Source organism: Symphalangus syndactylus, chromosome 2, assembly GCF_028878055.3.
Source record: "Symphalangus syndactylus isolate Jambi chromosome 2, NHGRI_mSymSyn1-v2.1_pri, whole genome shotgun sequence".
Classification (NCBI taxonomy): domain Eukaryota; kingdom Metazoa; phylum Chordata; class Mammalia; order Primates; family Hylobatidae; genus Symphalangus; species Symphalangus syndactylus.
The window spans coordinates 49,169,701-49,196,519 of NC_072424.2; the positions used below are offsets into that span (position 1 = coordinate 49,169,701).

At 42.8% G+C, this 26,819-nt stretch overlaps 1 protein-coding gene across 5 annotated transcripts in view; it reads right to left on the minus strand.

Moving 5' to 3' along the window:
• CD109 (CD109 molecule) overlaps positions 1-26,819 on the minus strand; it is a 160,146-nt gene that overhangs the window by 84,583 nt on the left and 48,744 nt on the right. For all 5 annotated transcript variants that reach the window (XM_055256010.2, XM_055256020.2, XM_055256028.2 and 2 more), the window contains 5 exons: positions 11,154-11,193; positions 8,811-8,895; positions 3,358-3,454; positions 2,956-3,097; positions 2,157-2,266 (listed from right to left, as the gene is read on the minus strand). In XM_055256010.2, coding sequence (XP_055111985.2) covers positions 2,157-2,266; positions 2,956-3,097; positions 3,358-3,454; positions 8,811-8,895; positions 11,154-11,193 — 474 coding nt within the window. The remainder of the gene's footprint in view (positions 1-2,156; positions 2,267-2,955; positions 3,098-3,357; positions 3,455-8,810; positions 8,896-11,153; positions 11,194-26,819) is intronic.

The window sequence follows — 26,819 nt, forward strand, 5'->3', positions numbered from 1 at the left end:
TCTCAAAAATTATTGGTAGCACTATAATATCCAGATTCAGTGGCGTCTCTCTAGGAGGCATCCAACATCACTGATTACTCCCTTGTTAATATTATGGATTCCCTTACCTTCCACGGCTCCAAAACAACCCCCTTCACTTCCTACCTCTCTTTCTGCATCCTCTCAGTGTCCTTTTCAGTTCCTCTTCCCTCTCCCTAAATGTGGGAATTTTGGACAACTGTTCTTCTCCCTTCCTCCAAGGTCTCAGCACTCCTATTGCTTAGCTTGTCATCTCTGTGATTGTACCCTAAAGCCAAAATTCCCATCCTCGCCTTGCTCTGGGGTTCATGCCCAACACCTCCAATTACCTGCAGGAAATTTCTACTTGGATATCCTGGACACCTTGAATTTACACATCTAAAATGAGCAAACATGTCATTTGCCTATTTTTGCTAACATCATGATTCTGCAAGACTTTACATTTCTGAATTTTCCCTCCCTCTCCCCACCCCCCAAATCCAATGAACACCAAAGTCCTATGCTTCTCTCTTCCATCCTCTCCACTCCCACAGCTACCACCACAAGGCTGCCCATCCCCTCACTCCTGGGCTACAGCCATCCTCCTGCACACAGCCTGAGCAGTGTCCCTCAAACACTACCTGAGTGCACCCTGAACTTGCCAGCCAGACCTCTCCTTGTCTCACTTCTTATCTTGCTCCCCACCTCCCACTCCCATGCCCAAGCATTTAAAACCTAACTAATCTTTTAAAAAACAGTTTAGACCATCCTCTTCCATAAAGCATCCCATAATAACCCCCATGGCTATCCCACAGCCAACTCTCCCTCCCTGAACGCCCATGGTTTTACTCTACTCACTCAGAAATTACCATTTGCAGCCTCAATTTTTTAAACTTACCTTTTCAAACTGCCTAAATTAAGATCATTGAAATCAGAAACTACCTAAAACATCTACCGACCTATTCAACAAGTGACCCCTCCATTCTTTCTTTCTTTGTTGTTTTAGTTTTGTTTTGTTTTTTTTCTTTGAAATGGAGTTCTGCTCTTGTTGCCCAGGCTGGAGTACAATGGTGCAATCTCCACTCACCACAACCTCTGCCTCCCGGGTTCAAGCGATTCTTCTGCCTCAGCCTCCTGAGTAGTTGGGATTACAGGCATGTGCCACCACACTCGGCTAATTTTTTGTGTTTTTAGTAGAGACGGGGTTTCTCCATGTTGGTCAGGCTGGTCTCGAACTCCTGACCTCAGGTGATCTGCCTGCCTCTGCCTCCCAAAGTGCTGGGATTACAGGCATGAGCCACCATGCCCGGCCTGACTCCTCCTTTCTTTAAATCAGAGATCAGCCGACTACTGCAAGCTGATAGGCCAATCCAGTATGCTTGTAAATAAAGTTTTACTGGAACACATTCCACTCTCACTTATTTATAAATTGGCTATGGCTGCTTTCACGCTACAACAGCAGAGCTGAGTAGCTGTGACAAAGACCACATGGCCACCAAGCTGAAAATATTTATTGTCTAGCCCTTTGCAGAAAAAGTTTAGCAACCCCTGCTTTAAATCCCTACAGAAATTAATTTGTAACACTAATCTTAATCTGCCATGAGTTATAGTTAAGTATATCTTTCCCTGTCACCATTACAAAAACTGTGAACCTGAGGGTAGGGACTGAGCCCTTCTTGGCTGTATAGCCCTGCCCAACACCATGCCTTGCTCATTGTCAAAATTCACACAAATAATGTGTTAATTCAACATTATCTCCAAAAAATGAGATTTGTTGATAACTTTTTAATGTAACATCTTTGCTAGAACTACAATTAATCATTATAAAAACCAAATTGAAATTGAAATTTTTGACTACCATGTAATTATTTCAATTAATTAATAAAAGCTTCAGTGTAGCAATCCACATCTAACTTAAATTGCTTGTAAAAAAATACATCTTCGAAAAAAATATTTTTATTGCTGTTGAAAACTACTTTTTTAGAAAAAATAGACAAAGGTCATTTGGAAACAAATCTACATGGCCCACATATCTAAAGAGACAAAGTTATACACTTTTTGGCTTAAATTTTTAGGAAAGCATTGAAAATATTATTTCCCATTCTATTTCATTAAGCTGAACTTACTGCTATGGACTGGAAATAAATATACCAACTTACAGTGGCTGTGAAGTTGAGAGATGGCTTCAAGACAGTAGTATAATCAAAAAACTCAATGATGTAATCATGTTGCTTGAAGAACACATTAGTGCTTGCATTTCTTGAAATACCTTTTTTGGAAATTGCACAATTTAGAAAGCAAAAGTAATGTTTCACCAAAAGCTTCTATCCACCAAATCTCTCCATCTAACCTATTGCGAAAAGGGTTAAAAGTATCAGGGCACATAAGCCTCATTCCCATATTGGCTTTGACACTACAAGCACCACACAGTTCTATTATGTTCTCTACAGATCTCTTCTAAGCACCATTGCTGCCATTCTACCACAGTGACATGTACAACAGCAGCAAATTAAGGCCAATGAAAGAATAGTCTTTTGCTCTTTCGGGAATTGGCTAAAGTTGTTGAAATAGTAACAGAAAGGTCCAAGAAACTCAATTTTATTTTCGTATTAAAAGTGAAAACTGTCTAGAAACAGCTGAGAGTTCAGTGATTTTAAAAAGAAGGTTGCCAGCTGAAAATGTAAGCCTTTCCATGTAGTTTTCAGGAGGAAAGAATAGAAATGGAAAAAAAAAATTACAAAGAGCTATATGTGGTTGAAGTAGTGACTTTCATAGAAAATAAGGTCACCCATTGTAAAATCATCCTGCAACTTAGACTAACAGTCATAACAATTTCAACATTAAATAGCATCTTTAGAAAGTCAATGATGCTCCCAAATAAAAGTGCCAGTTATAGTAAGAAAGATGATAAAGCAGTGTCACATAAAAAGTTTTACCTTCACTTTGAAGTCTACAAACCTGTAATTGATTCTGTCACTGTGGCTAAAATTTCTACTGGTCCAGGGGAAGATAGATCCAGGTATTCAGAAAGTCCATTTGAAGAATCCATTACATTCTTCATCTCTTCATCATTAAAAGAGAAGTTTGCAGATCCATTTATCTGTTTTGTTTAAAAGTTCAGTATTATTTATCATTTTAGCAATTCAGATTTTAGAAATAAAACTCAAACTAAGTTACAACAATATGATAGCTCTGCTACCATTTTAATCGCTATAATTGCATAAATTCTCATTTGTTCAATACTTGAAAGCTCTTGATTTTCTTACACTTAACTTTTTGTTAATTCAGTACTAAATCTTATTTCTAGAAAAATACACATATTTTACCCATCACAAGTTATAAAATGTCTGCAAAAGTTACCTTAAATGTTTTTGTAATATTTTTCTTCTTTCCCCAAAAGGATAAAGGTAAAAACGTAAGTGTTACATCTCCTTTCACTGGTTTCCCATATGTATACCTGAATAATTATAAACATAGTCTTTTTATGTATCAACTTGATATTGTCAGAACACAATAAAAATACTACTTTCAATAGCATACATTAGCAATCTAACATCTTAAAAAATCTTAAAAATTAGGCTGGGCGCAGTGGCTCACACCTGTAATCCCAGCACTTTTGGAGGCCAAGGTGGGCAGATCACAAGGTCAGGAGTTCAGGACCAGCCTGGCCAACACAGGGAAACCCCATCTCTACTAAAAAACATGTACCCAAAAACTTAAAGTATAATAATAATAAAATTAAAAAATAAATAAATAAATAAAAATAAAAATACAAAAATTAGCTGGGCATGGTGGCAGGCACCTGTAGTCCCAGCTACTTTGGAGGCTGAGGCACGAGAACTGCTTGAACCCAGGAGGTGGAGGCTGCAGTGAGCCGAGATCGCATCACTGCACTGCAGCCTGGGCAACACAGCAAGACTCTGTCTCAAAATAAATAAATTAAAAAAAATACATTATGGGATGGCAAAACACTAAAAAGAGAAAATTTTAAAAAGAAAAAAGTTACATTAAAAACATACTCCTGCTATAATTTTTTAAACTAAACCCAATAAAAATGTCTTTAATAAATGGTGATCCTGGATGGGCACAGTGGCTCACGCCTGTAATCCCAGAACTTTGGGAGGCGAAGGTGGGTGGATCACGAGGTCAGGAGTTCAAGACCAGCCTGGCCAAGATGGTGAAACCCCATCTCTACTAAAAATACAAAAAAATTAGCCAGGCTTGGTGGTGGGTGCCTGTAATCCCAGTTACTCGGAGGCTGAGGCAGAGAACTATTTGAACCCAGGAGGTGGAGGCTGCAGTGAGCCAAGATCGTGCCACTGCACTCCAGCCTGGGCAACAGAGCGAGACTCCATCTCAAAAAATAAATAAATAAATAAAAAATAAATGGTGATCCTTGAAATTAAGTTTCCAAAATGGGAAGACTTTTAACTATAGTGGCTTAAAACAGTTCTTAACACATACTCTGCCCAACCTCTGACCATCTGAAAGACTCCAGAAAATACCTGATCATAACTGGGAGTGACAGTTTCCTGTCCAAAGATTTTTTAAAGATTACATAAATCTTTCACTCCTAGAAATCTGGACTGGCCCATTAACTGAATGCCCACGAAACTTCGCAGCTTTACAAGATTTTTAAATGTCAGCTGATGGTGCAATCACCATGGTCTATTGCTGCATGTTCTGTTATTAGCCAGGAAGGTTTATTAGACCACAGATTCTGGAGCACCAAATGTGCTCGTGGCTGTCAAAAATTGATTTTTTGCTGAAAAATTTAAAATAAGAATAATTTGTTAAATCCATAGTACCAAACTTAGTTTCTGGGTTTGTGTGTGTGTGTGTGTGTGTGTGTGTGTTTTTGTTTTTTTTTTTTTTTTTTTTTTTTTTTGAGACGGAGTCTCGCTCTGTCGCCCAGGCTGGATGCAGTGGCATATCTCGGCTCACTGCAACCTCCACCTCGGGGGTTCAAGAGATTCTCCTGCCTCAGCCTCCTGAGTAGCTGGGATGACAAGCGCACAGCACCATGTCCAGAGAATTTTATCTTATTTTGTTTTATTTTTTGAGACAGAGTCTCACTCTGTCACCCAGGCTGGAGTGCAGTGGCGCTATCTCGGCTCACTGCAACCTCTGCCTCCCGGGTTCAATCGATTCTTCTGCTTCAGCCTCCCGAACAGCTGGGATTATAGGTGTCTGCGACTACACCCAGCTAATTTTTGTATTTTCAGTAGAAATGGAGTTTCACCATATTGGCCAGGCTGGTCTCAAACTCCTGACCTCAAGTGATCCACCCAGTTTGGCCCCCCAAAGTGCTGGGATTATAGGCACGAGCCACCTCACCTGGCCCAAACTTAGCTTCGTGAGTCAAATATTCTCTGCTACTTTTCTTTCTATGTATTAATTTTATCGTCTCTCATTATAGGAAAGGCTCTTCATGTGAAGAAGAGGCAATACATTTTACTGCCAGAAAGCCTTTTTTAAGTACATTTCCTGGGTTGCTTCTACCTCTATTGTGAAATGCTGAGCCAGACATGGAAGTCAATTTTGCTTTGCAGTCTATAAATCCCAGCAGTAAACGGCTGCTTCCTAAATCCATTAACTGAACACAGAAACAGCCCCTCATCTGGATCAACTCAACTCAAAAGCAAATCTTAAAATATAGCATATTCCAAACTAAGAAGAAAAAAAAACCCAAGTTCAAATGCACCGCACTTCCAAACAAAAACAGTAAAGTCAGTGGAAACCCTGGTTAGCAACCTTAGCATCAAATTCACTCATTCAAGAGTCTTCGAAACCTGACTCTACTTGTGTTGTGCTAAAGATTAAATAAAAGCAAAACTAGAATGCCAGGATATTGTATTTTAACAGAGTTATACCACATGGTAGTAAAAGGATCTTTAAAATCCAAATATAATTTAAAGTACTCTCAGACACAAAAATTTTTAATTTTGACTTTAATGTGAAGCAGATTTAGTTTTCCAAACACCAAGCTGGTTATAATAATTGTGAAACAAAGATACAATTATTGTCCCAAATAGAACCTGGAAACATTTGGGATAAGTTAATCACTCAGAAAATAAAAGCTTGACTAATTTTTAAAAAGCAGATCAGGCCAGGAGTGGTGGAACATGCCTGTAGTCTCAGCACTTTAGGAGACCAAGGCAGGAGTATCATGTGAGGCCAGGAGTTCAAGACCAGCCTGGAGAAAATGGCAAGACCCCATCTCCATAAAGGAAAAAAATTAGCCAGGCATGGTGGCTCCCACCTGTAGTCCTAGCTACTTGGGAGGCTGAGGTGGGAAGACCGCTTGAGCCCAGGTGTTCAGGGATGCAGTGAGCTATGACTGCACCACTGGACTCCAGCCTGTGAGAGAGTGAGACTTCCTCACTTAAAAAAATAAAATAAAATATCAAAATATTCTAGGATAGTATCATTAACAAAACAAGGAATTTTTTTCTCTGAAAGCAGCCATAGCACAAAAAAGGACAAAAACATTATAAAATAATACCTTCCCTTCTGATCAGTGGTAAATGAAAAAAAAAAAAGGAGAAGAGGCCGGGCGCGGTGGCTCACGCCTGTAATCCCAGCACTTTGGGAGGCCGAGGCGGGTGGATCACGAGGTCAGGAGATCGAGACCACGGTGAAACCCCGTCTCTACTAAAAATACAAAAAATTAGCCAGGCGTGGTGGTGGGCGCCTGTAGTCCCAGCTACTCGGAGAGGCTGAGGCAGGAGAATGGCATGAACCCGGGAGGCGGAGCTTGCAGTGAGCCGAGATCGCGCCACTGCACTCCAGCCTGGGCAACAGCGAGACTCCGTCTCAAAAAAAAAAAAAAAAAAAGGAAAAGAAAACATAAAAACCCAAAAGGACAGGCTTTGTAGAACTTCCAGAGAGCTGAAAACATGGAGGTTCCTAGAGGGCGGCATGCTCAGAGAGGGCATGGAAGCTCCGTGTTGCTTCCCACATGCCTCGCCTGACGTATCTCTTCCAGCTCTTCATCTCTATCCGTTGTAAAATCCTTTGTAATAAGCCAGTGAAGTGTTTCCTGAGTCCTGTGAGCAGCTCCAGCAAATTAGTCAAACCCAAAAAGAAGATAGTGGGAACTCCGATTTACAGCCAATCAGTCAGAAGTACAGGTGACAATCTATAACTTGTGAGTGGCATCTGCAGTGGGGGGCAGTCTTGGAGCAAGTCCTCATCTATGATCTGATGCTGTCTCCCAGTAGATAGTGTCAGACTTGAATTGAACTAGAGGAGACCCAGCTGGTGTCCCCTGCAGAACTGATTGATTGGGTTTTGGTGGGGAGAAATCCTCACCCAGCTCTTCATGACCAGAAGTCACAGAAGTCTTCTGTGTTGATTGTTGAATGAGGATATAAGAGAAACTGAATTTCTTTTTTCCTATATCCACAGAACTCCAAATACCTGGCTTTTGATTTGGTATGAAGACCTTTGCTGTGCTACATACAGCTTAGAGTTGAAATCTTAAGGGTCATGTTGCTTATCTATTTGTTCTTTCTTTTTTTTTTTTTTTTTTTTGAGACAAAGTCTCCCTCTATCACCCAGGCTGAAGTGCAATGGTACAGTCTTGGCTCACTGCAACCTCTGCCTCCCAGGTTCAAGCAATTCTCATGCCTCACCCTCCCAAGTAGCTGGGAGTGTGCCACCATGCCCAGCTAATTTTTGTATTTTTAGTAGAGATGGAGTTTTGCCATGTTGGCCAAACTGGCCCCAAACTCCTGGTCTCAAGTGATCCACCCTCCTCAGCCCCTCAAAGTGCTGGCATTACAGGTGTGAGCCACTGTGCCTGGCCTATTTGTTCTTTCAGTAGGTATATATTGGATACCTACTCTACGGTTGGCACTGTAGTAGGCACCAAGGTGCTATAGTACACAAGACACAGAGCCACCTTCGGAAAGGTGGACGAGCAAACAGCAGCTCTGTGTGACTAGTATTATGAGGGGTATAAGGAGGGTTGGGGGCAAGTAGTAAGCCTTGAAATTACCTACGTAATGGCCTATTAGTCAGAAAAAAACATTTTACATTTTTAGAAGCTAAAGTAAAATTTCAGAATGGAGTTTTGGACAGTAGAGAATGGGCTGGAGTAGAGAAAGGTGGAATGTTTCAAAAGACATGAATCCAGAAAAGAGCCCTGCAAGATAAACTGAAGAATCTGAACTTCACTCTCAAGCTACAAGAGAAGAGTCCTGAATTACCTGAGGGCAATCCCAGCCTGCACTTCAGAGAACCATTAGTCTGGAACTCTGACGATGCTTTTTGCCTCAGCAAAACAAAATGCCATGCATTATTCAACCCAGTGAGTCAAAATCATGACAGCCACCATAGATCTGTTGTGTTAGGTGGGTTGGAAGTCTCTGTGTTCGTATGATGTGACGTAATGGATAAATGTGGATTATTTACTCATCCGTTAATTGCAATAAGGCAACCAATTCTCTCCCCCAAGAGCTCTATCTCCATTATCAATGGAAAAAAATAGAATTTAAGTAAAGATCAGTTACTTCAATTCCATGTCATCTGAAAAAAAAACAGTGCTATCTATAATATAAATCCCTTAATAAGTCTAAGAAATATGGGAAATATTTCAAGACTGGGTCGGCTTGCAAGCAGAGCGATAGATGCAGAGAAATGTGGAGAGCTGTCCCATGCTTAATTATTTATTATAAATAGTCATTTACTGTCCACTAAGGTATTTTAATAAGCAAAAATTGCCCTAATATTCTGAAGTATATAATCAGCTTTTGGTCATACAGTTTTATAATGGTTTCGAGTCATATCAAAAGAAAAATGACACTTACTTTGCCGTGATGGTACCATTTAAATGCTTAGAATTCATAGAACAATATAATGGTGTCTGCAAAGTCACTTCAAATTTTGGTAACACTGGAAAAGAAAAGCAAGGGTAAATCTTCTTTTTTTTTTTTGAGATGAAGAAGCAAGGGTAAATCTTTTAAAGAATCTACTTCACTATCATCTTCCACTGAATAAAATGAAAAATAAAATTGTTGTGAAGGAGTTGATAATTTGTACTATTTGAACTTAAATTCATTAGAATCCAAATACATATTAAGACAGATGAAAAGCCCTTTGTTTCACCCAAAACTAGAAATCCCTAGTTTGGTCAGCTTTATATAATTAAGGTATGAGGCTGGGAGCAGTGGCTCACGCCTGTAATTCTAGAACTCGGGAGGCTGAAGCAGGTGGATCACCTGAGGTCAGGAGTTCAAGACCAGCCTGGCCAGCATGGTGAATCCTGTCTCTACTAAAAATACAAAAATTGTTGGGCGTGGTGATGCATGCCTGTAATCCCAGCTACTCAGGAGGCTGAGGCAGGAGAATCGCTTGAACCCAGAAGGCAGTGGTTGCAGTGACCTGAGATCATGCCACTGCACTCCAGCCTGAGTGACACCGTAAGACTCCGTCTCAAAAAATAATAATAATAATTAAGGTATAAACTATTTTATAAGTACTAATACTATAATTGATACAAAGCACTCTGCCAGAGTAAAAACTGTGTGTTTCTTTACAGTCTATAAAACTTTTTTTCTATAGTTCTCTGACCAAAGAAACAGGCCACTCTCATAACAAGGCACCTCACCATTCAATTAACATAAGAGAAGTATCAAAAAAGCCAAATGGTCAACAATATAGGGCAGACCTTCAGCTCCAATCAAGGCTAACGGCCCTGAATGTACCAAGACACTCCTAGACTCTAGATCAGTCTAGGACAGGGAGACCAAAAAGTCACGTGAGTCAACTATGACCCCTGTCCCCGCAACCCCACCACCAGGAAAATCCAAATGACTCTTCCTCAAACATCATAGGTTTGCAATCAATTCCCCACCTCCACTATACCTCATTCAACAACATACAACCACCCAGCATACCACCACAGTGGGATATAAAGATAGCCTATAAAAATGTTGGTCCGCTATGACTTCTTCTAGATCAGGGCTGTCCAAAAGACATAAAGTGGGAGCCATATGTGTAATTTTTCATTTCTAGTAGCCAAATTTTAAAAGTAAAAATAAGCAGGTGAAATAATTTTTATATTTTACTTAACCCTATATATCTAAAATATTATCGTTTCAACAAATAATCAAAATTTAAAAATGGTTATTAATGAACTATTTTTCTTTCTTTCATTTTTCTCGTACTAAGTCTTTGACATCTGGTGTCTCCATTTGGACTAGCCACATTTGAAGTGCTCAACAGCCACACATGGCAAGTGGCCCCGCTACTGGAGAGCAGTTACAGATCAGAGTTCAGCAAACTATGGCCAGCATGAACCAAGAACATTTTTTACAATTTTTAACTGGTTGAAAAAAAATCAAAAGAAGAATAATATTTCATGACACATGAAAATTATATGAAATTCAAATTTTCATGCCCATAAAATAAAGTTTACTGCACCACTCTCAAGCAACATTCATGTACATATTATCTTTGGCTGCTCTCATGCTACCAAGGCAAAATTGAGTAGTAACGACAGAGACATATGGCCCACAGAGCCTGAGGTATTACTACCTGTATATTATAATTTCTACTGCCTAAATAAAACCCAATCTCAAAAAGGTCAAATCAAATGAAAAACTGCATGTGCAACCTCAAAATAACTATTCAAATTATAACTAATACTAAGATCCTATGCTTTCAGTCTCATCTCTCATTCCTCTCCATTCACCAACAACATAGATGGGCCCCACTGTTTTTATCTATGGGTTTCTAACAGATATTGTAAGTATGGCACCTGCAAGAAGAGGATTTACCTGAGAAACAGACCATCTTTACCAATGCCAATCAAATGAAAAATATGGAAGAGAATTTGTTAAGTATTTTTAAGTGCAACATTTTAAATATTTTATGATCACAACGAAGTAGAAAAATAGAAAAATCATGTTGTGGATAAGAAAAAGACTAGCATAATACAACTATAGGTGATTTTTTTCTACTTTTTTCTGTATAATGAGATTTTAGAATTTTTACAAAGGAAAAAAATATGGTTAGGCCTTTAAAAAACACCAGAATTTTAACTCCATTGAGATTTTTACTTCAAATAACACATCTCTTAAAAATTTATCTAGTCTCTGCTGAAAGTAACAAATGTTTTTTTCTTCCAAAATAGATTGAGGAACTCTTACCATATTCTGAAACCTGAAATGATTGATAATATGTCTGGTCCTATTGGGCAGGGGAGAAAAAAAGACAAGAAAATATATGAGTTCTTATTTATTTTGCTTGCTTGCTTACTTGCATAAAACAATTTAGAAAATTAATTTTTAAATTACATTTATAATGATGCAATGGACAAACCTGTATATTTTCATTTATGGAAGTGTATTTATAGACAATTGCAACATGAAGCCTGTAAAATTTCACGAATTTTTCTTGCCAACCCGTTAGCATAAAATGGTGACCTATCTCTATAATTCATTGCGGGTCATTTAAACAAACTGCTTAATCTGACTTCCATCATTTGTGAAATAAGAACTAGATTAAACTAGATAATTCAGGAATTTATGAAGCAAAGATAACACAGGTCAAACTAACAAATAACTCCAGATTTGTTTTGGATATCATTATCAAAAATTAATGGAGAAAATGAAGTTACACATAACTCAAATACTTATAAATAATAAGGATGTGAAATCTTCATGGAACAACATGCTTCACTTTTCCAATTTCTTGAATTATTTTCTACTGTAATCCTTAAATCAATACATCCTATGTGGTTGTAATAGATACTGTTAATTATTTCCTTTTCCACAATCAACAAGAAAACATGTGGGCTATTATCGTATCATTTATCTAACTCTTCATATTTCTTCTTTTTTTTGTTGTTTTTGTTTTTTCAGACAGGGTCTCACTTTGTCACCCAGGCTGGAGTGTAGTGGCACAAACACAGCTCACTGAAGCCTCAACCTCCTGGACTCAAGCGATTCTCCTGCCTCAGCCCGCCGACTAGCTGGGACCACAGGAACAAGTCCCCATGCCCAGCTAATTTTTTTTTTTTTAAGTAGAACGGGATTTTGCCATGTTGCCCAGGCTGGTCTCAAACTCCTGAGCTCAAGCAATCGCACCTCAGCCTCCCAAAGTGCTAGGATTATAGGCGTAAGCCACCATGCCCAGTCAACTCTTCATATTTCTAAATCGTTCATTCTAAATCAAGGTAGCACATTAAATAGAACCTCTCCAAATTGGCTATGTAATTCTACTAATGAAATTTGTATTGTAAATTTAATTCCCAAATTTCTCAAATCAAACACGGAGATGCAGCTATAAAATAATAGCTTTTGTTAACAAGTACCCTTGGTTAATCTAAAATATCTGTACACCACGAAGTTATTTTTCAGTCCTAAAAGAAGGCCATAGTTCACTTCAAAATATAAAACAAATATAACCACTAACATGCTAATAAATAAATTGGCTTCAACATTGTCATGTAAAGAAGATCACATCTTTGGTTAGCTGTTGTTGCAAAACAAAAATTTTAAAAAAAAAATCTCAAAGAAATTTTGTTGTTTTGATCAAAGTCTTAAGAAACTTCATATTTGTGACTTCTATCTCAAATTGTTTTCATATCATATAGTAACATTATAAATTACATGTATTTGATTCATTTATAAGTTCTAACATGTCATTCTCAAAAGTCAAATCAAGAAGGTAATTTACCTATTACCTGTTTTACTAATGAACATAGGAATGCTAGTCTTTAAGTTAGTTTTTGCTTTATTACTGAGGCCAGCACAGACAAGACTACGGAATAAGTAATAATTATGATGTTTCTGTTTCTCAAGTTTCATTCATACAGCAAACATTAATTGAGTAAATCCAACATGCAAAACACCATGTGAGGCCCTATAAATCACAGTCCTCAGCATGAGAGAGTCTGGTGGTGGAGACAGACATAGTCAAGAACAGTAATTCAAGACTGACAGTGTCCTGGGGTTTCATGCACTGTGTTTTTGCTCTAACTCTTGCCTATTCTTGACTTATACGTACTTCCATCCCTCCCCATTTTCCAGGGCTTAGCTCAAATATTACTACTTCACTTTTTGATCATTTTTGTATCCCTCATAGTTTATCCCTTGGGGTGCCAACCTGTTATAGCACCTAGTACAAAATAAGTGCTCAGTAAATGTGTGTTTGATTAAATAAAAATTATTAGCTTTTACAAATATAGGAAATCAACTTACTTATTCGAGCCTACTTTAAACAACAGCCTGAAACTAAGTTTTAGGTCATCTTGTTTAACACATAAGTAGTTTACATTAGATTATATTTGAAATGAATTCCATCTCCCCTCTGCCTCCTACATTGCCAGTCCCTGATCAATCCTGGATTTTCCATCTTTCCATTGACCATCTCCTTCCCCTCACTCAGTCTCTAAACATTCTTGTCTTTTGTTCTCTTGATACTCCTAATTATCTCTCTGACCCCTTCCTTGTTTCCTTTATGCATCTCTTTCTGATCCTTAAATGTTGGCCTTTCCCATGCTGAGCCCTCTTCCCACTCTTCAGGCTCTCATCAGCTCTCAGGGTTTTAACTGCCATTCCTAGAATAAAGACACCAAAATCCTTATCTCTATCCCAGATTGAGACTCAAATCCACCTGCCAGACATCTCCACCTGAATTTCTGACAGAATGTCCTGGATTTATTGATCTGGATTTAGCCTCTTTCAAATAGCTTTCCTTGATTGCCCTCTCCCCATGGTGGGTTAGATGCCCCTTCTCTCCTATAATATCCTGACTATAACTCAATCATCTTGCCTAACACAATATATGATAATCATATGCTTTGTGTCCATCTCCTGTAAGAGACTATGAAATCTTTGAGAGCACAGAATCTAGTAAACCATGCCTTCAACGTTTGTTGAATAAACATAAGTATAAATGAATAAATGAGTCAATTCTTGTCCCCAGTCTGGTTCTTACAGTGCTCAACACATCAGCCTCAGTTATCAGGCAGCATCTCCTGCAACACATTAAAATAATCTTCTCTTGAGAAGGATCAAACAACCCTGAAGAGGCAAATGACCCATAGAGTAACCTTAACTCTGCCCTTTACGTGGAAGGAACATGAATGCCCCAAGGAGTGAATGCATCCAGCCATCATAGAAAACCAAAGGACACGAAGGAAGAAAAGTATTTCTTTTCACTGACATTTTAAATTGTTCCAATAAATCTAGAAAACATTTTGGACGTGAGTGCTGACAGTATGCTTTCTACTACACAATGTCCTCCCAAGGTGCTCATAAGTGGCAAAATGCAAATCAACAAATAAATTATTTTACTGTCCAAGGGATTTGAAAAGCAGAAATTAGTTTTGTAATGTCCAGTGTATTGTCCATTAGGCAAACAGGCCAGACCAATTTTCAGAATTAATTCAGTTATTTTAATAAGATATATAATCAAGTACAAAAGATACTGAAATATTTAAAATTAATAATAATTCAGAGAATTAATAGCCATTTATGCCATATATAACCACAAAAACACTGATATTGAGTACTTTCATTAATCTAGAACAGGGATCTGCAAACTTTTCCTGTAAAGAGTGGGATAGTAAATATTTTAGGCTTTGCAGGCCATACGGTCTCTGTCCCAACTACTTAACAATGCTGTTGCAATGCAAATGTAGCCAGAGACAATTTGTAAACAAACGAGCACGACTATGTTCCAATAAATCTTTATTTACAAAAACAGATATCAGGCTACATTTGGTTTTTCTGCCAGGGTTTGCTAACCTCTAGTTTAAAAAAAGGAATAAAAATGTATTTCCAAATTGTTCTGTGTTCGTTCTAGGTGAACTAAACTAAATTTGACTAAACTTTACTAAAAACATGGAGCAAAAAAATCCAGTCCTTTCATAGGAAGTACAAGTTTCTCTTATGAAACTATTTTCCTCCAGTTTCAAAATAATTTTATCTGCTTCAAAATGAGTATTTGTGTTAATTGTAGTTCATCAAATACAGTTCATGCTCATTCACTCTGCCAACAACTGGAAAAAGGCTAACCTGAAGGCTTAAATACTTGGGCAGCATGTCTTTTAAGCAAACACCTCCCCAGGCAAGAGAAGCATAACTCATGTCTCCTGAGCTCTTCTTTCCCCAATATGGTCACTGTTCCATGGGGAAAGCTCTCTCTTAAAAACCTGCTCCAAAGCACATCCAGTAGAAACAGAGAGTTTCTACTGGATGTAAGCCTGCCTTGATTAGATTTTCTAAGCAACTTCTAAAGCAGAAGTAGAAAATAAGTGTCAGCAGGTATTCTTAGCAACCTCTGTAATTTCTCTACCTCTTGTCCCTGAGTCAATAATTCATTGTGAGGGTGTATGTTACAGAAATTAGACAAATGAAGTGGGAAAGAGAAAACACATTATTTTTACCACCCTTTTAAGAAGTATGCTATGACTAGAATACAAATCGAGACATGTGAATTACTACAACCATCTATTCCAGTTACAGAATTTTTCTTCCCTAACCATGATGCCATCCAACTCTTGAGTTTCTATTTTTAACATATTTGAAGAAATATAGCATATTACGTGAGCATTAAAAAATATATTTTAAAATGCAGGTCAGTTTCTTTCAACTCTTGCTTCTAGAGTAAAAAGCAATGCCAGAATCAAAACTAAGGTGCTGGTTGGATTATTTCTGTTTGTTCATTATGTTCTTTTACAGTCATTTCAATTCCCTAATAGTTTGTTTTAGCACTACACTCCAGTGTCTGGATGTACCTTTTACTTTAAGAAAGGCACTGAATTTGTTAAATCTGCACATAACGGGAGGTTAAAAGGGAACTATTTCAGACTCAGTTTTGCGTTTGGCCCCCAAGACAATACATGTCAACTATGTCCACCTTCCACAGGTGAAGGATGCAGGACTTGCAAAGGAGGTTTCCAAAAACTGGTTTTGTAACTCTTAACCCATCACCAAGGTGGAAAGGTCAAGATAAAAATAAAACTAGAAGGGAATTTCAGGAGAAAGCTTTCAATGAGCTAAGAGTGGCACTCACCCCACCCTGGGGCATCAGGTAGAGTTGCTTGGCCCTCATTTCAAGCCTAGGGAAAGGGGCTTCCATAGACAATGCAGACAACTAGGTATGTGTCCCTGGGAGCATCCTCAAGCTGTCAGTGAGCAGGCTGTTGACACACCTGAAAACTTGTAACGGGTATAATATTGGTGCTGGCAGTGGAGCTAAGAGTGTGCTATGCTAGGAGTGGTCTGCATCTCCTGAATGTTGAGGATCAGAGAAAGCATGAGCATTTTCCCTCAACTAGATATGCCAAAACAGCAAGTCAGCATGGGACTGTTTTCTATCCTGATCAAAACAGCCTTAGTAGGAATAAGGCAAGCCCTCAGAAGAGGGAAGCTGAGGTGTGTGATCTAGATGCCCAGGAGCTAAAGATGGAGTTATGAGCTGTCATTTGGAGGAGACAGATTCAAAAGCATCCAGGGTACTTTGGATGAAAGACCTCCCCGCAATCTTAAGGGTCCTCCTAGGAATACAGGAAGGAGTTTTAAAAAGGAAAAATGTTAGTTTTAAATGCCATCTTAGCCCAGAGAGTTCTCATGCAGATGACAACAGTATTACATTGAACCATATTAAATTGCCATTTTTGCAGGACAAATATTAGCAAGTTCACATGACCCATCCTTATACATCAGATGAGAATTTTGTTACCCCTCACTTCTCTTTCCTCCACCCACCTCAGTCTGGAGGAGTCAAAGGCAGCCTAGTGAGTCGGAGGCAGGCATCCAGACCAAAGAAGACCCAAGCTAGAGAAGGGAGCATTTTATTTTATTAGACTGGACATATTAATTACTGAATGTATACTGTTTGTGTATATGAAAGTAACCGAACATGACAGGACCTTTTGTTACTAAAGAGTAACCATAAAAATGATGAGATTTTCCCTACATTTTATCCAAGGAGTAGGGAAGAATTCGTCCCAAAGAACAGGACAAAATGGCACAAAAATAATGTGCTTTTTTACTTCACCTGTCAAGTAATAAATGTTCAACCTCACAGTTACACATAAATAACCGGGCATGAATATGTTAAGTAAGAATAGGAATACCATAACATAAATGAAATTATATTGCTGCTGCCTCCACCAGATAATCATATTAATTCTCTCCTTCTTAGGAACAGAAGTTGTAGACTATTATATACATTAGCCTACATTACATAGCTATATTATGTATAGCTATTTATGCGCTTTATTGCCCTTGAAATCTGGATTCTGCCTCTCCCATTTCACTGGCCCCAGAAGATGCTCGGTATGCCACGTTGCTTTCCTCTAACCGCCCGTCACCTTTCTCAGGCCTCACTCTCTGAGGCCTCTGAAGCACCTGGAAAGCCACTCTCTGAATCTCTTCCCCTCTGCTCTGTGCCTGAACTTGCTTGCTTTTCTCTTCCCAAAACTGACTGTTCTTTCTCTACTGCTTTGGATGGCTTCTCTGCTTTGCTCCTAAATGTGATTTCTGATGGCTCAGTCCAAATACATCTAGCTCATACCACTCACCCAAACTGAGCTTCCATCCCTAACTTCCCTAGAACTGATATGGGTGATTCTCTCAAAGACCCAACTTGAAATTCCCAGGCACCTTTTGCTCCTCTTTCTTCTCTGCTCCAATCGAAATCCAGTCACTAATCCTAATGATTCTGGCTTTAAGTGTCTCTTGAATTCATCCATTCCTCTTTAATTTTTTCTGCTCTCTTACTGCAGTCCCCTATTACCTTTGAACTTACTAACACTGAAGGTATTCGATTATAAGCTAACATTGAAGGTATTTGTATATTTGTTAAACAATAATACTAACTCCTAGTAGTCTCCTGGACTTTAGTTTCTCTCCCTCTAATCACCCTACATGCTGCCACCAAAGTGTTCTTCCTAAAATAAACTTTAATCATGTCATACTATTACATAGAAACTTTCTACTAAAGCAATAAGAAGACAACACATACTGATGATATTTGTTTGTTTGGAAGTTTATCATAAAGGTGTCATATTTTCTACACTATCATGTTTGGATGTTTTTACCTTACTCATGCATTACTTTTATAACCAGAGGAAAATTATGAAGGTATGATCCTATAACTTTTATAATTTGAGAGACCCATTCACACACATTTTGTTTCCTTTGTCCTCAGAAGTCCTATATTGAAATTGCATCACTGATTGAAATTCAAAGTAAAATACACAAAAGTTCTTAGAGCTCCCTGCTGTCTACAAAATGAAATATAAAACTTCAGCCCGATAGCCAATATCCTCCACAGCTCAGCCCACAAATTCCCCACCTTTCTCTTCAACTACTACTCTCTACAAGCCCTCCATTCCAGCCAGTGCCTGCTCCCAGCCCCACAGCCCTGTCAGCCAGCTCAGAGCCCACCACTTCCCATCCAAGTCCTACAGTCCCCTCCAGCCCTATCCTGGACTTGTAAAGCTGTGAAGATCCTTAAAAATCCCTTGATCCAAACCCCTTATTTTACAGCTGAGGAAACGGAGACCCACAGCTGAAATGCCATGCCCACCATCACTTGACTAGAGCACAGTACCCAGGTCCTAGGACTCCTAATCTAATGCTCTTTGCATTTGTTACACGAAAGTTTTCTGATTGTAAGCTCCTTGAGAGCCGGGTCTGTCTTATCACCTTTAGATGTGTACTGAATGGTGTTTCTTCCCATCCTCGCATACAACAGAAAAGCTTCATATTTTTAGCTTTATTCCGATCCCTACTAACCTGACTATGCCTAAACCTATTGCCTACATAACAGCAATCATGTAATATCCTATTTTTCCCCTTTTATTTTTACCATAAAATTGGGAGAGCTTAAAAATAAAAAAGAAATCACTATGGAACTATCACCCTGTAAAAGTGTCAGTTGATGTACACTGACCTACTTAGAGGAATGACAGAGTCAATAGGGTTTGCAAAATGAAAGAAAATGTTTATTAACATTTACATCATCCTTTCCTTCCCTTTCCTGTTTAGAGTCTAAACACCTGTGGTCTAAACTTAGTTGCAACATATTTCTCTATGGGGTTCAACCCAAACTCAGCATCAGAATCAGCTGTGGTGGGTTTAATAAATAGAGATGTCCAGTTCCTACCCCAGAGCTACTGAATCAGAATTACCAGGGCTGAGGCCCAAACACAACAAATGCATTCATTCATCCATTCCTTCAAGAGACATTCATTGCGCCTGAGTGGCAGATGTAATGGGAATACAACCCTGCACGGACCTTCTGATCTAGTGGAAAGAAGGATATTTATCAAATAACCACATACATGGGTATATATTACAAATTATGATAAAAGCTGTGAATTAACATTTACAGAGAGTTATGAAATCTGGAGATGAGATGGGAAAAACAGAGTCACATCAGGTAAGACCCTGTGTAGGCCATGGTAAAACATCTGAATTTTGTTCTGAGGCCAGTGGAAAGTCTTTGGAGAGTTTTAAGCTGGGGAATAACACGATACAACTAATGTTTAGATTATTTTTACTGCTGTGTAGAGAATTGGTTGCAAAGGGGAAAAAAACTAAATGCAGAGAGATTAAGAGACACTGTAATATCTAGGAACAATATAATAGTGGCTTGGACAAAGGAGGGAGAGGTGGAAATAGAGAAGTAGGTGGATTTGAAATACATTTAAGGTTGAGGCAGGCAGATCACTTGAGCTAAGGAATTAGAGACCAGCCTGGGCAACATGGTGAAACCCCATCTCTACAAAAAATACAAAAATTAGCCAGGCATGGTGGCACACGCCTGTACTCCCAGCTACTCGGGAGATGGAGGCAGGAAGTTCGCTTGAACTCAGGAGGTGGAGGTTGCAGTGAGCTGAGATTGCTTGGGTGACAGAGCAAGACTCTGTCTCAGGGTAAAAAAAAAAAGAAAGAAAGAAATATATTTAAGGGCAAAAGCTGTGGGAATTGGTGAAGGCCTGAGTGTGGGTGGTCAGGCAGCATGAGGTGTCAAGAACTCTAAGGTTACCAGCCTGCACAGCTGAACGGATAGAGCAATTAAATAAGATAGGAAATGCTGCAGAAGAGCCAGGTGTGGTGGGGAAAGATTGTTAAGAATGATACCGGAAATGAAGAGTTTGGGGTGCTTTGAAACATCCAAATACAGATGTTGAATAGGTAGATAGTTTTAAAGGTCTAGAACTCAGAGGTGTAGGTTCTCTCAAGAGAGGCCAATTTGAGAGTCATTGGTGTATAGATGGAAACTGAGACCGTGTCTTCAGGTGAACTTCCCTAGAGTGAGAAACGAAAGAAACTTAAAACCAAACTTGCAATGTGCCAATATGTAATAGACAGTAAATGACAAAAGTGACCAAGAAGAATAATCCAAACAAGTAGAAAGAAATCTCAGAGCCAAACTGGAGTGAGTTGGGAAAATGGAGGCAGAGAGATTAGACAACATTTTTTTTAGAAGACTGGCTAGAACGGGAATGTGAAGTCACTGAAGAGGAAGTAGAGTTAAAGTACAGTACTTCTCTATATTTTTTGTTTTTTCAATGAGAAAGAATTAAATATATTAGATTTTATAAAAAGATCCAAGACAGAAAGAGATCCAGTTTGAAGACTGAGAAGCAAGAGACTGTCAACACTGTAAGTTTTCTGAGAAAGTAGAGGAAGAAAGAAGCCAAGGCAGAAATCGGGATATTGGTCTTAGATATGAAGAATAGGACCTTTCCTCTAAAAAGAAGAGAATAAGCATGAGATGGGCACAGGCAACACATGCAAATCTGGCAGAATAAGTGAAAGAAATTTCCATCTGATGACTGTGTTCTCTGTGAAGTGGAAAGGAGGATAATCTACTGAGTGTGAGGAGGGAGGAATCAGAACCTCCCCAGGAGACAGTTTTTTTCCTGAATCCCTTCTCTCATTAGAAAGGATTACAAATATTCTGGTTCTTATCAAGGCTGGAACTAAACACCTGAAGAACTGAAGCTGGTCTATACCTGACAGTCACTCATAGTGACAGGACTTGGGAATAATGGATCTAACCAATGACCAAGACATAGAGCATACAAGCCTCCGGTTAGCAGAATAGTGGCCAGGTATCCAGTGTCACAAGCACATTCATACACCTAAAACAGTGTTACCATCTGCAGTACAAGTACATTATGCAGCACAAGGGACAAACTTGTTTCCTTGGTGTTTAAAAAAAACAAAAGTACTAACTAGAAACATATTCCCTTTAAAAACAAACAATAAACAAAAACCACCCATTTAACCATCTCTGTTCCTACTCAAAGTAGAAGGAACTACAGTTTTTTTTTTTTTTTCTGTTTTTTTTTTTATTAATTTTTTTTGCATACAAAAACAATAAACATTTTCTAAAAATACATACAAACAAAAAGATGCGTATCAAACATATTAGGAAGGTTGCACATGGGAAGTCGGGGAATAGAAATGGGGGTGGGAGTTAAAATAAATGAGAGAGGGACTTTATATGGATCAGTGATAATAACTCAATCCTCTATTTGACAAAGAAGAGGGAGAAGGAAGAGGAAGAAAAAGAAAGTGGGATAAAGGATCAGAAAGGGAGGAAAATAGAAAAAATTAGAGTATGACTCCAGGGTAGACCTGTTTTGTTGTCATTGAGTTGGTTGGTTGGTTTGTCTGTTGTATTCTTCATGTTTCGCCAAGTTGGCCAGACTGGTCTCGAACTCCTAGCCCAAAGTGATCAACCCGCCTCGCCCCCCAGAGTGCCGGGACCACAGGCGTGAGCCACCACGTCCAGCCCCCACATTGCTTCTGGCCTCCGTGGTAGACCTCCCAGACGGAGCGGCCAGGCAGAGGAGCTCCTCACTTCTACCCAGACACGGGGCGGCCGGGCAGAGGCGCTCCTCACTTCCCAGACGGGGCGGCCAGGAAGAGATGCTCCTCACTTCTTCCCAGACGATAGGTGGCCGGGCAGAGGCGCTCCTCACTTCCCAGACGATGGGTGGTCGGGCAGAGGCGCTCCCCACTTCCCAGACGATGGGTGGCCAGGCAGAGGCGCTCCTCACCTCCCAGACGATGGGTGGCCGGGCAGAGGCGCTCCTCACCTCCCAGACGGGGCGGCCGGGCAGAGGCGCTCCTCACTTCTTCCCGGACGGGGCGGCCGGGCAGAGGCGCTCCTCACTTCTTCCCGACGGGGCGGCCGGGCAGAGGCGCTCCTCACCTCCCAGACGATGGGTGGCCGGGCAGAGGCGCTCCTCACTTCTTCCCGGACGGGGCGGCCGGGCAGAGGCGCTCCTCACTTCTTCCCGACGGGGCGGCCGGGCAGAGGCGCTCCTCACTTCTTCCCGGACGGGGCGGCCGGGCAGAGGCGCTCCTCACTTCTTCCCGGACGGGGCGGCCGGGCAGAGGCGCTCCTCACTTCCTCCCGGACGGGGCGGCCGGGCAGAGGCGCTCCTCACCTCCCAGACGACGGGAGGCCGGGCAGAGGCGCTCCTCACTTCCCAGACGATGGGTGGCCGGGCAGAGGCGCTCCTCACTTCTCAGACGGGGCGGCCGGGCAGAGGCGCTCCTCACTTCCCAGACGGTGGGTGGCCGGGCAGAGGCGCTCCTCACTTCCCAGACGGGGCGGCCGGGCAGAGGAGCTCCTCACTTCCCAGACGATGGGTGGCCGGGCAGAGGCGCTCCTCACTTCTTCCCGGATGGGGCGGCCGGGCAGAGGCACTCCTCACTTCTTCCCGGATGGGGCGCCCGGGCAGAGGCGCTCCTCATTTCTTCCCGGACGGGGCGGCCGGGCAGAGGCGCTCCTCACTTCCCAGACGGGGCGGCCGGGCAGAGGCGATCCTCACTTCTTCCCAGACGGGGCGGCCGGGCAGAGGCGCTCCTCACTTCTTCCCGGACGGGGCGCCCGGGCAGAGGCGCTCCTCATTTCTTCCCAGACGGGGCGGCCGGGCAGAGGCGCTCCTCACTTCCCAGACGGGGCGGCCGGGCAGAGGCGCTCCTCACTTCTTCCCGGACGGGGCGGCCGGGCAGAGGCGCTCCTCACTTCTTCCCGGACGGGGCGGCCGGGCAGAGGCGCTCCTCACTTCTTCCCGGACGGGGCGCCCGGGCAGAGGCGCTCCTCACTTCTTCCCGGACGGGGCGCCCGGGCAGAGGCGCTCCTCACTTCTTCCCGGACGGGGCGCCCGGGCAGAGGCGCTCCTCACTTCTTCCCGGACGGGGCGCCCGGGCAGAGGCGCTCCTCACTTCCTCCCGGACGGGGTGGCCGGGCAGAGGCGCTGCTCACTTCCCAGACGGGGCGGCCGGGCAGAGGCGCTCCTCACTTCCCAGACGGGGCGGCCGGGCAGAGGCGCTCCTCACTTCCCAGACGGGGCGGCCGGGCAGAGGCGCTCCTCACTTCCCAGACAAGGTGGCCGGGCAGAGGCGCTCCTCACTTCCCAGACGATGGGTGGCCGGGCAGAGGCACTCCTCACTTCCCAGACGGGGCGGCCGGGCAGAGGCGCTCCTCACTTCCCATACGGGGCGGCCGGGCAGAGGCGCTCCTCACTTCCCAGACGGTGGGTGGCCGGGCAGAGGCGCACCTCACTTCCCAGACGATGGGTGGCCGGGCAGAGGCGCTCCTCACTTCTTCCTGGATGGGGCGGCCGGGCAGAGGCGCTCCTCACTTCTTCCCGGACGGGGCGCCCGGGCAGAGGCGCTCCTCATTTCTTCCCGGACGGGGCGGCCGGGCAGAGGCGCTCCTCACTTCCCAGACAGGGCAGCCAGGCAGAGGCGCTCCTCACTTCTTCCCAGACGGGGGCGGCCGGGCAGAGGCGCTCCTCACTTCTTCCCGGACGGGGCGGCCGGGCAGAGGCGCTCCTCACTTCTTCCCGGACGGGGCGGCCGGGCAGAGGCGCTCCTCACTTCTTCCCGGATGGGGCGGCCGGGCAGAGGCGCTCCTCACTTCCCAGACGATGGGTGGCCGGGCAGAGACGCTCCTCACTTCCCAGACGGGGTGGCCGGGCAGAGGCGCTCCTCACTTCCCAGACGGTGGGTGGCCGGGCAGAGGCGCTCCTCACTTCCCAGACGGTGGGTGGCCGGGCAGAGGCGTTCCTCACTTCCCAGACGGTAGGTGGCCGGGCAGAGGCGCTCCCACTTCCCAGACGGTGGGTGGCCGGGCAGAGTCGCTCCTCACTTCCCAGACGGTGGGTGGCCGGGCAGAGGCGCTCCTCACTTCCCAGACGGTGGGTGGCCGGGCAGAGGCGCTCCTCACTTCCCAGAGGGGGCGGCCGGGCAGAGGCGCTCCTCACTTCCCAGACGGGGCGGCCGGGCAGAGGTGCTCCTCACCTCCCAGACGGGGCGGCCGGGCAGAGGTGCTCCCCACCTTCCAGATGGGGCGGCGGCCGGGCAGGGGCTGCAATCCCAGCACCCTGGCAGGCCAAGGCAGGCAGCCGGGGGGTAGAGGCTGCCACGAGGCCAGACCACGCCACCGCACTCCAGCCCGGGCAACACCGAGCACTGGGTGAGCGAGACTCCGTCTGTAGTCCCAGTACCTCGGGAGGCTGAGGCGGGCAGAGCACTCGGCGTCAGGAGCTGGCGAGCAGCGTGGCGAAGATGGCGAACGCGTGCCTGCATCCAAAGGAGAAAAGGCAGGCAGCGGTGGCGCGCGCCGGCAGACCCAGGCAGTCCACGGCGCGGGCAGCAGCAAGCTGAGTAGATTGTAGCCTGGGCCAGAGAGGGAAAGAAAGAAAGAAAGAAAGGAAGGAAGGAAGGAAGGAAGGGAGGGAGGGAGGGAGGGAGGGAGGGAGGGAGGGAGGGAGGGAGGGAGGGAGGGAGGGAGGAACTACAGTTTTTAAAGACATGTAACATGACCGCCTTTCTTGGGCACCTATCTCAAGCAAGGGAGCAAAAGCAACAGCATAGCTACAGCTTCGTACTGAATAGGAAAGTTACCCTTGAGGGAAAATAACTCCATTTCTTGCTCTTTCTCCCTTTCCTCACTCCACCCAGGGACTTGGTACTCATTTCAGTGCCCCCTTCCCCCTCACCCAGTACTGCCACCACTGGTCAGAGCCCAGTGAGTTATCATTTTCCAAAACTCCCTCTATGCCACTGAAAATAAGGCATCACATAGAACTATACACACATACCACACTAACGTCAAATTCTTGCTTTTTATATTGTACTACAATACCATAAGATATAACCACTGGGTGCACTGCGCTAAGATAATATAGGGCCTCTTTGTGCTATCTTTGCAACTTTCTGTGAATCTACCTAAAGGTAAACCGTTATTTTAAAAATTAATCTTCTTGGCTGAGCACGGTGGCTTATGCCTATAATACCAGCCCTTTGGAAGGCAGAGGCAGGTGGATCACTTGAGGTCAGAAGTTCACGACCAGCCTGGTCAACGTGGCAAAACCTTGTCTCTACTAAAAATACAAAAATTTAGCCAGGCATGGTGGTAGGTGCCTGTAATCCCAGTTACTCGGGAGGCTGAGACAGGTGAATCACTTGAACCTGGGAGGCGGAAGTTGCAGTGAGCCAAGATCGTGCCACTGCACTCCAGCCTGGATGACAGAGCAAGACTCTGTCTCAAAAACAAGCAAACAACAAAAAATTAATTTTTGTATGCCTCATATGACCAAGGTTATAGAGGCTGTGAGGTGACAGCAGCCTAATCCTTAATAGTATATTAACGGATATTAAATAGATGAACCGAGTAACCTACATGCTGGACTCAAATCTTCAATCTAAACACATGGCCGCTGTGGTCAGAATCTGGGACACGTTGGGAACAATCCAATGTGCAAACAAGGTGATCCCGTGGCATCCACAAGTCATATAAAAGAAGTAGGTATCTTCTCCACCAATGCATACAGCAAGCCCTGTTGACATCTAAATTCAACCTTAAAAGGAGGCCATATTAAAACAGCAATTGCTGGCCAGGCACAGTGACTCATGCCTGTAATCCCAGCACTTTGGGAGGCCAGGGGGGGTGGATCACCTGAGCTCAAGAGTTCAAGACCAGCCTGGCCAACATGGTGAAACCCTGTCTCTACTAAAAATACAAAAATTAGCCAGACCCATGGTGGCACATGCTTGTAATCCTAGCTACTCAGGAGGCTAAGGCAGGAGAATCACTTGAACCTGGAAGGCAGAAGTTGCAGTAAGCTGAGATGGCACCACTGCACTCCAGCCTGGGCGACAGAGCAAGACTCTGTCTCAAAAAAAAATAAATAAAACAGCAATTGCTGCACATATTAAATAATTTAATTTTACAGAACTGAAAGTATCAGTAAACTAGCTTCTAGTCCTGACCCTCCCACAACACACTGTGTGAGCCTAACCAAGTCACGTCACTTATCTCAGATTCTTCCTCCATAAAGTGGGGCGATGGATCTAGGCGACCTCTAAGATCATCTATAGCACTGAGACCCTATGCTATGTATTGATGATGCTACGTACTCAGACCCTCCATTTCATTGATGAACACAACATCCTAAAGTCTGGCCCCAAAGTTTTCTAACTGATGCCAAAAACATGTATCTTCAGAGAGGGGTACAGAAGACACATTTGAAAGGAGGGGTCCTCCTAGGGTGGCTTCTGGAGAGAAAGAACAAAACAAAGAACTCCTCATGAAAATTTGCATATGGGGCCTAGAAATTAAAATGCACACTGCCAAAGGACAGGCACTAGCGGATCAAATGGCTCAATAAAGACACAAGAATAATATGACACCAAAATTATGAGTGCATTTTAGACTTTATAACAAACTAGAATATTCAGTTCTTGCCTGAGTTTTTTTAATTTTCAAAATGAGAAAGTCCAGGGCATTAATCCAAAAGTCCTGTTTTCCATTAGCTC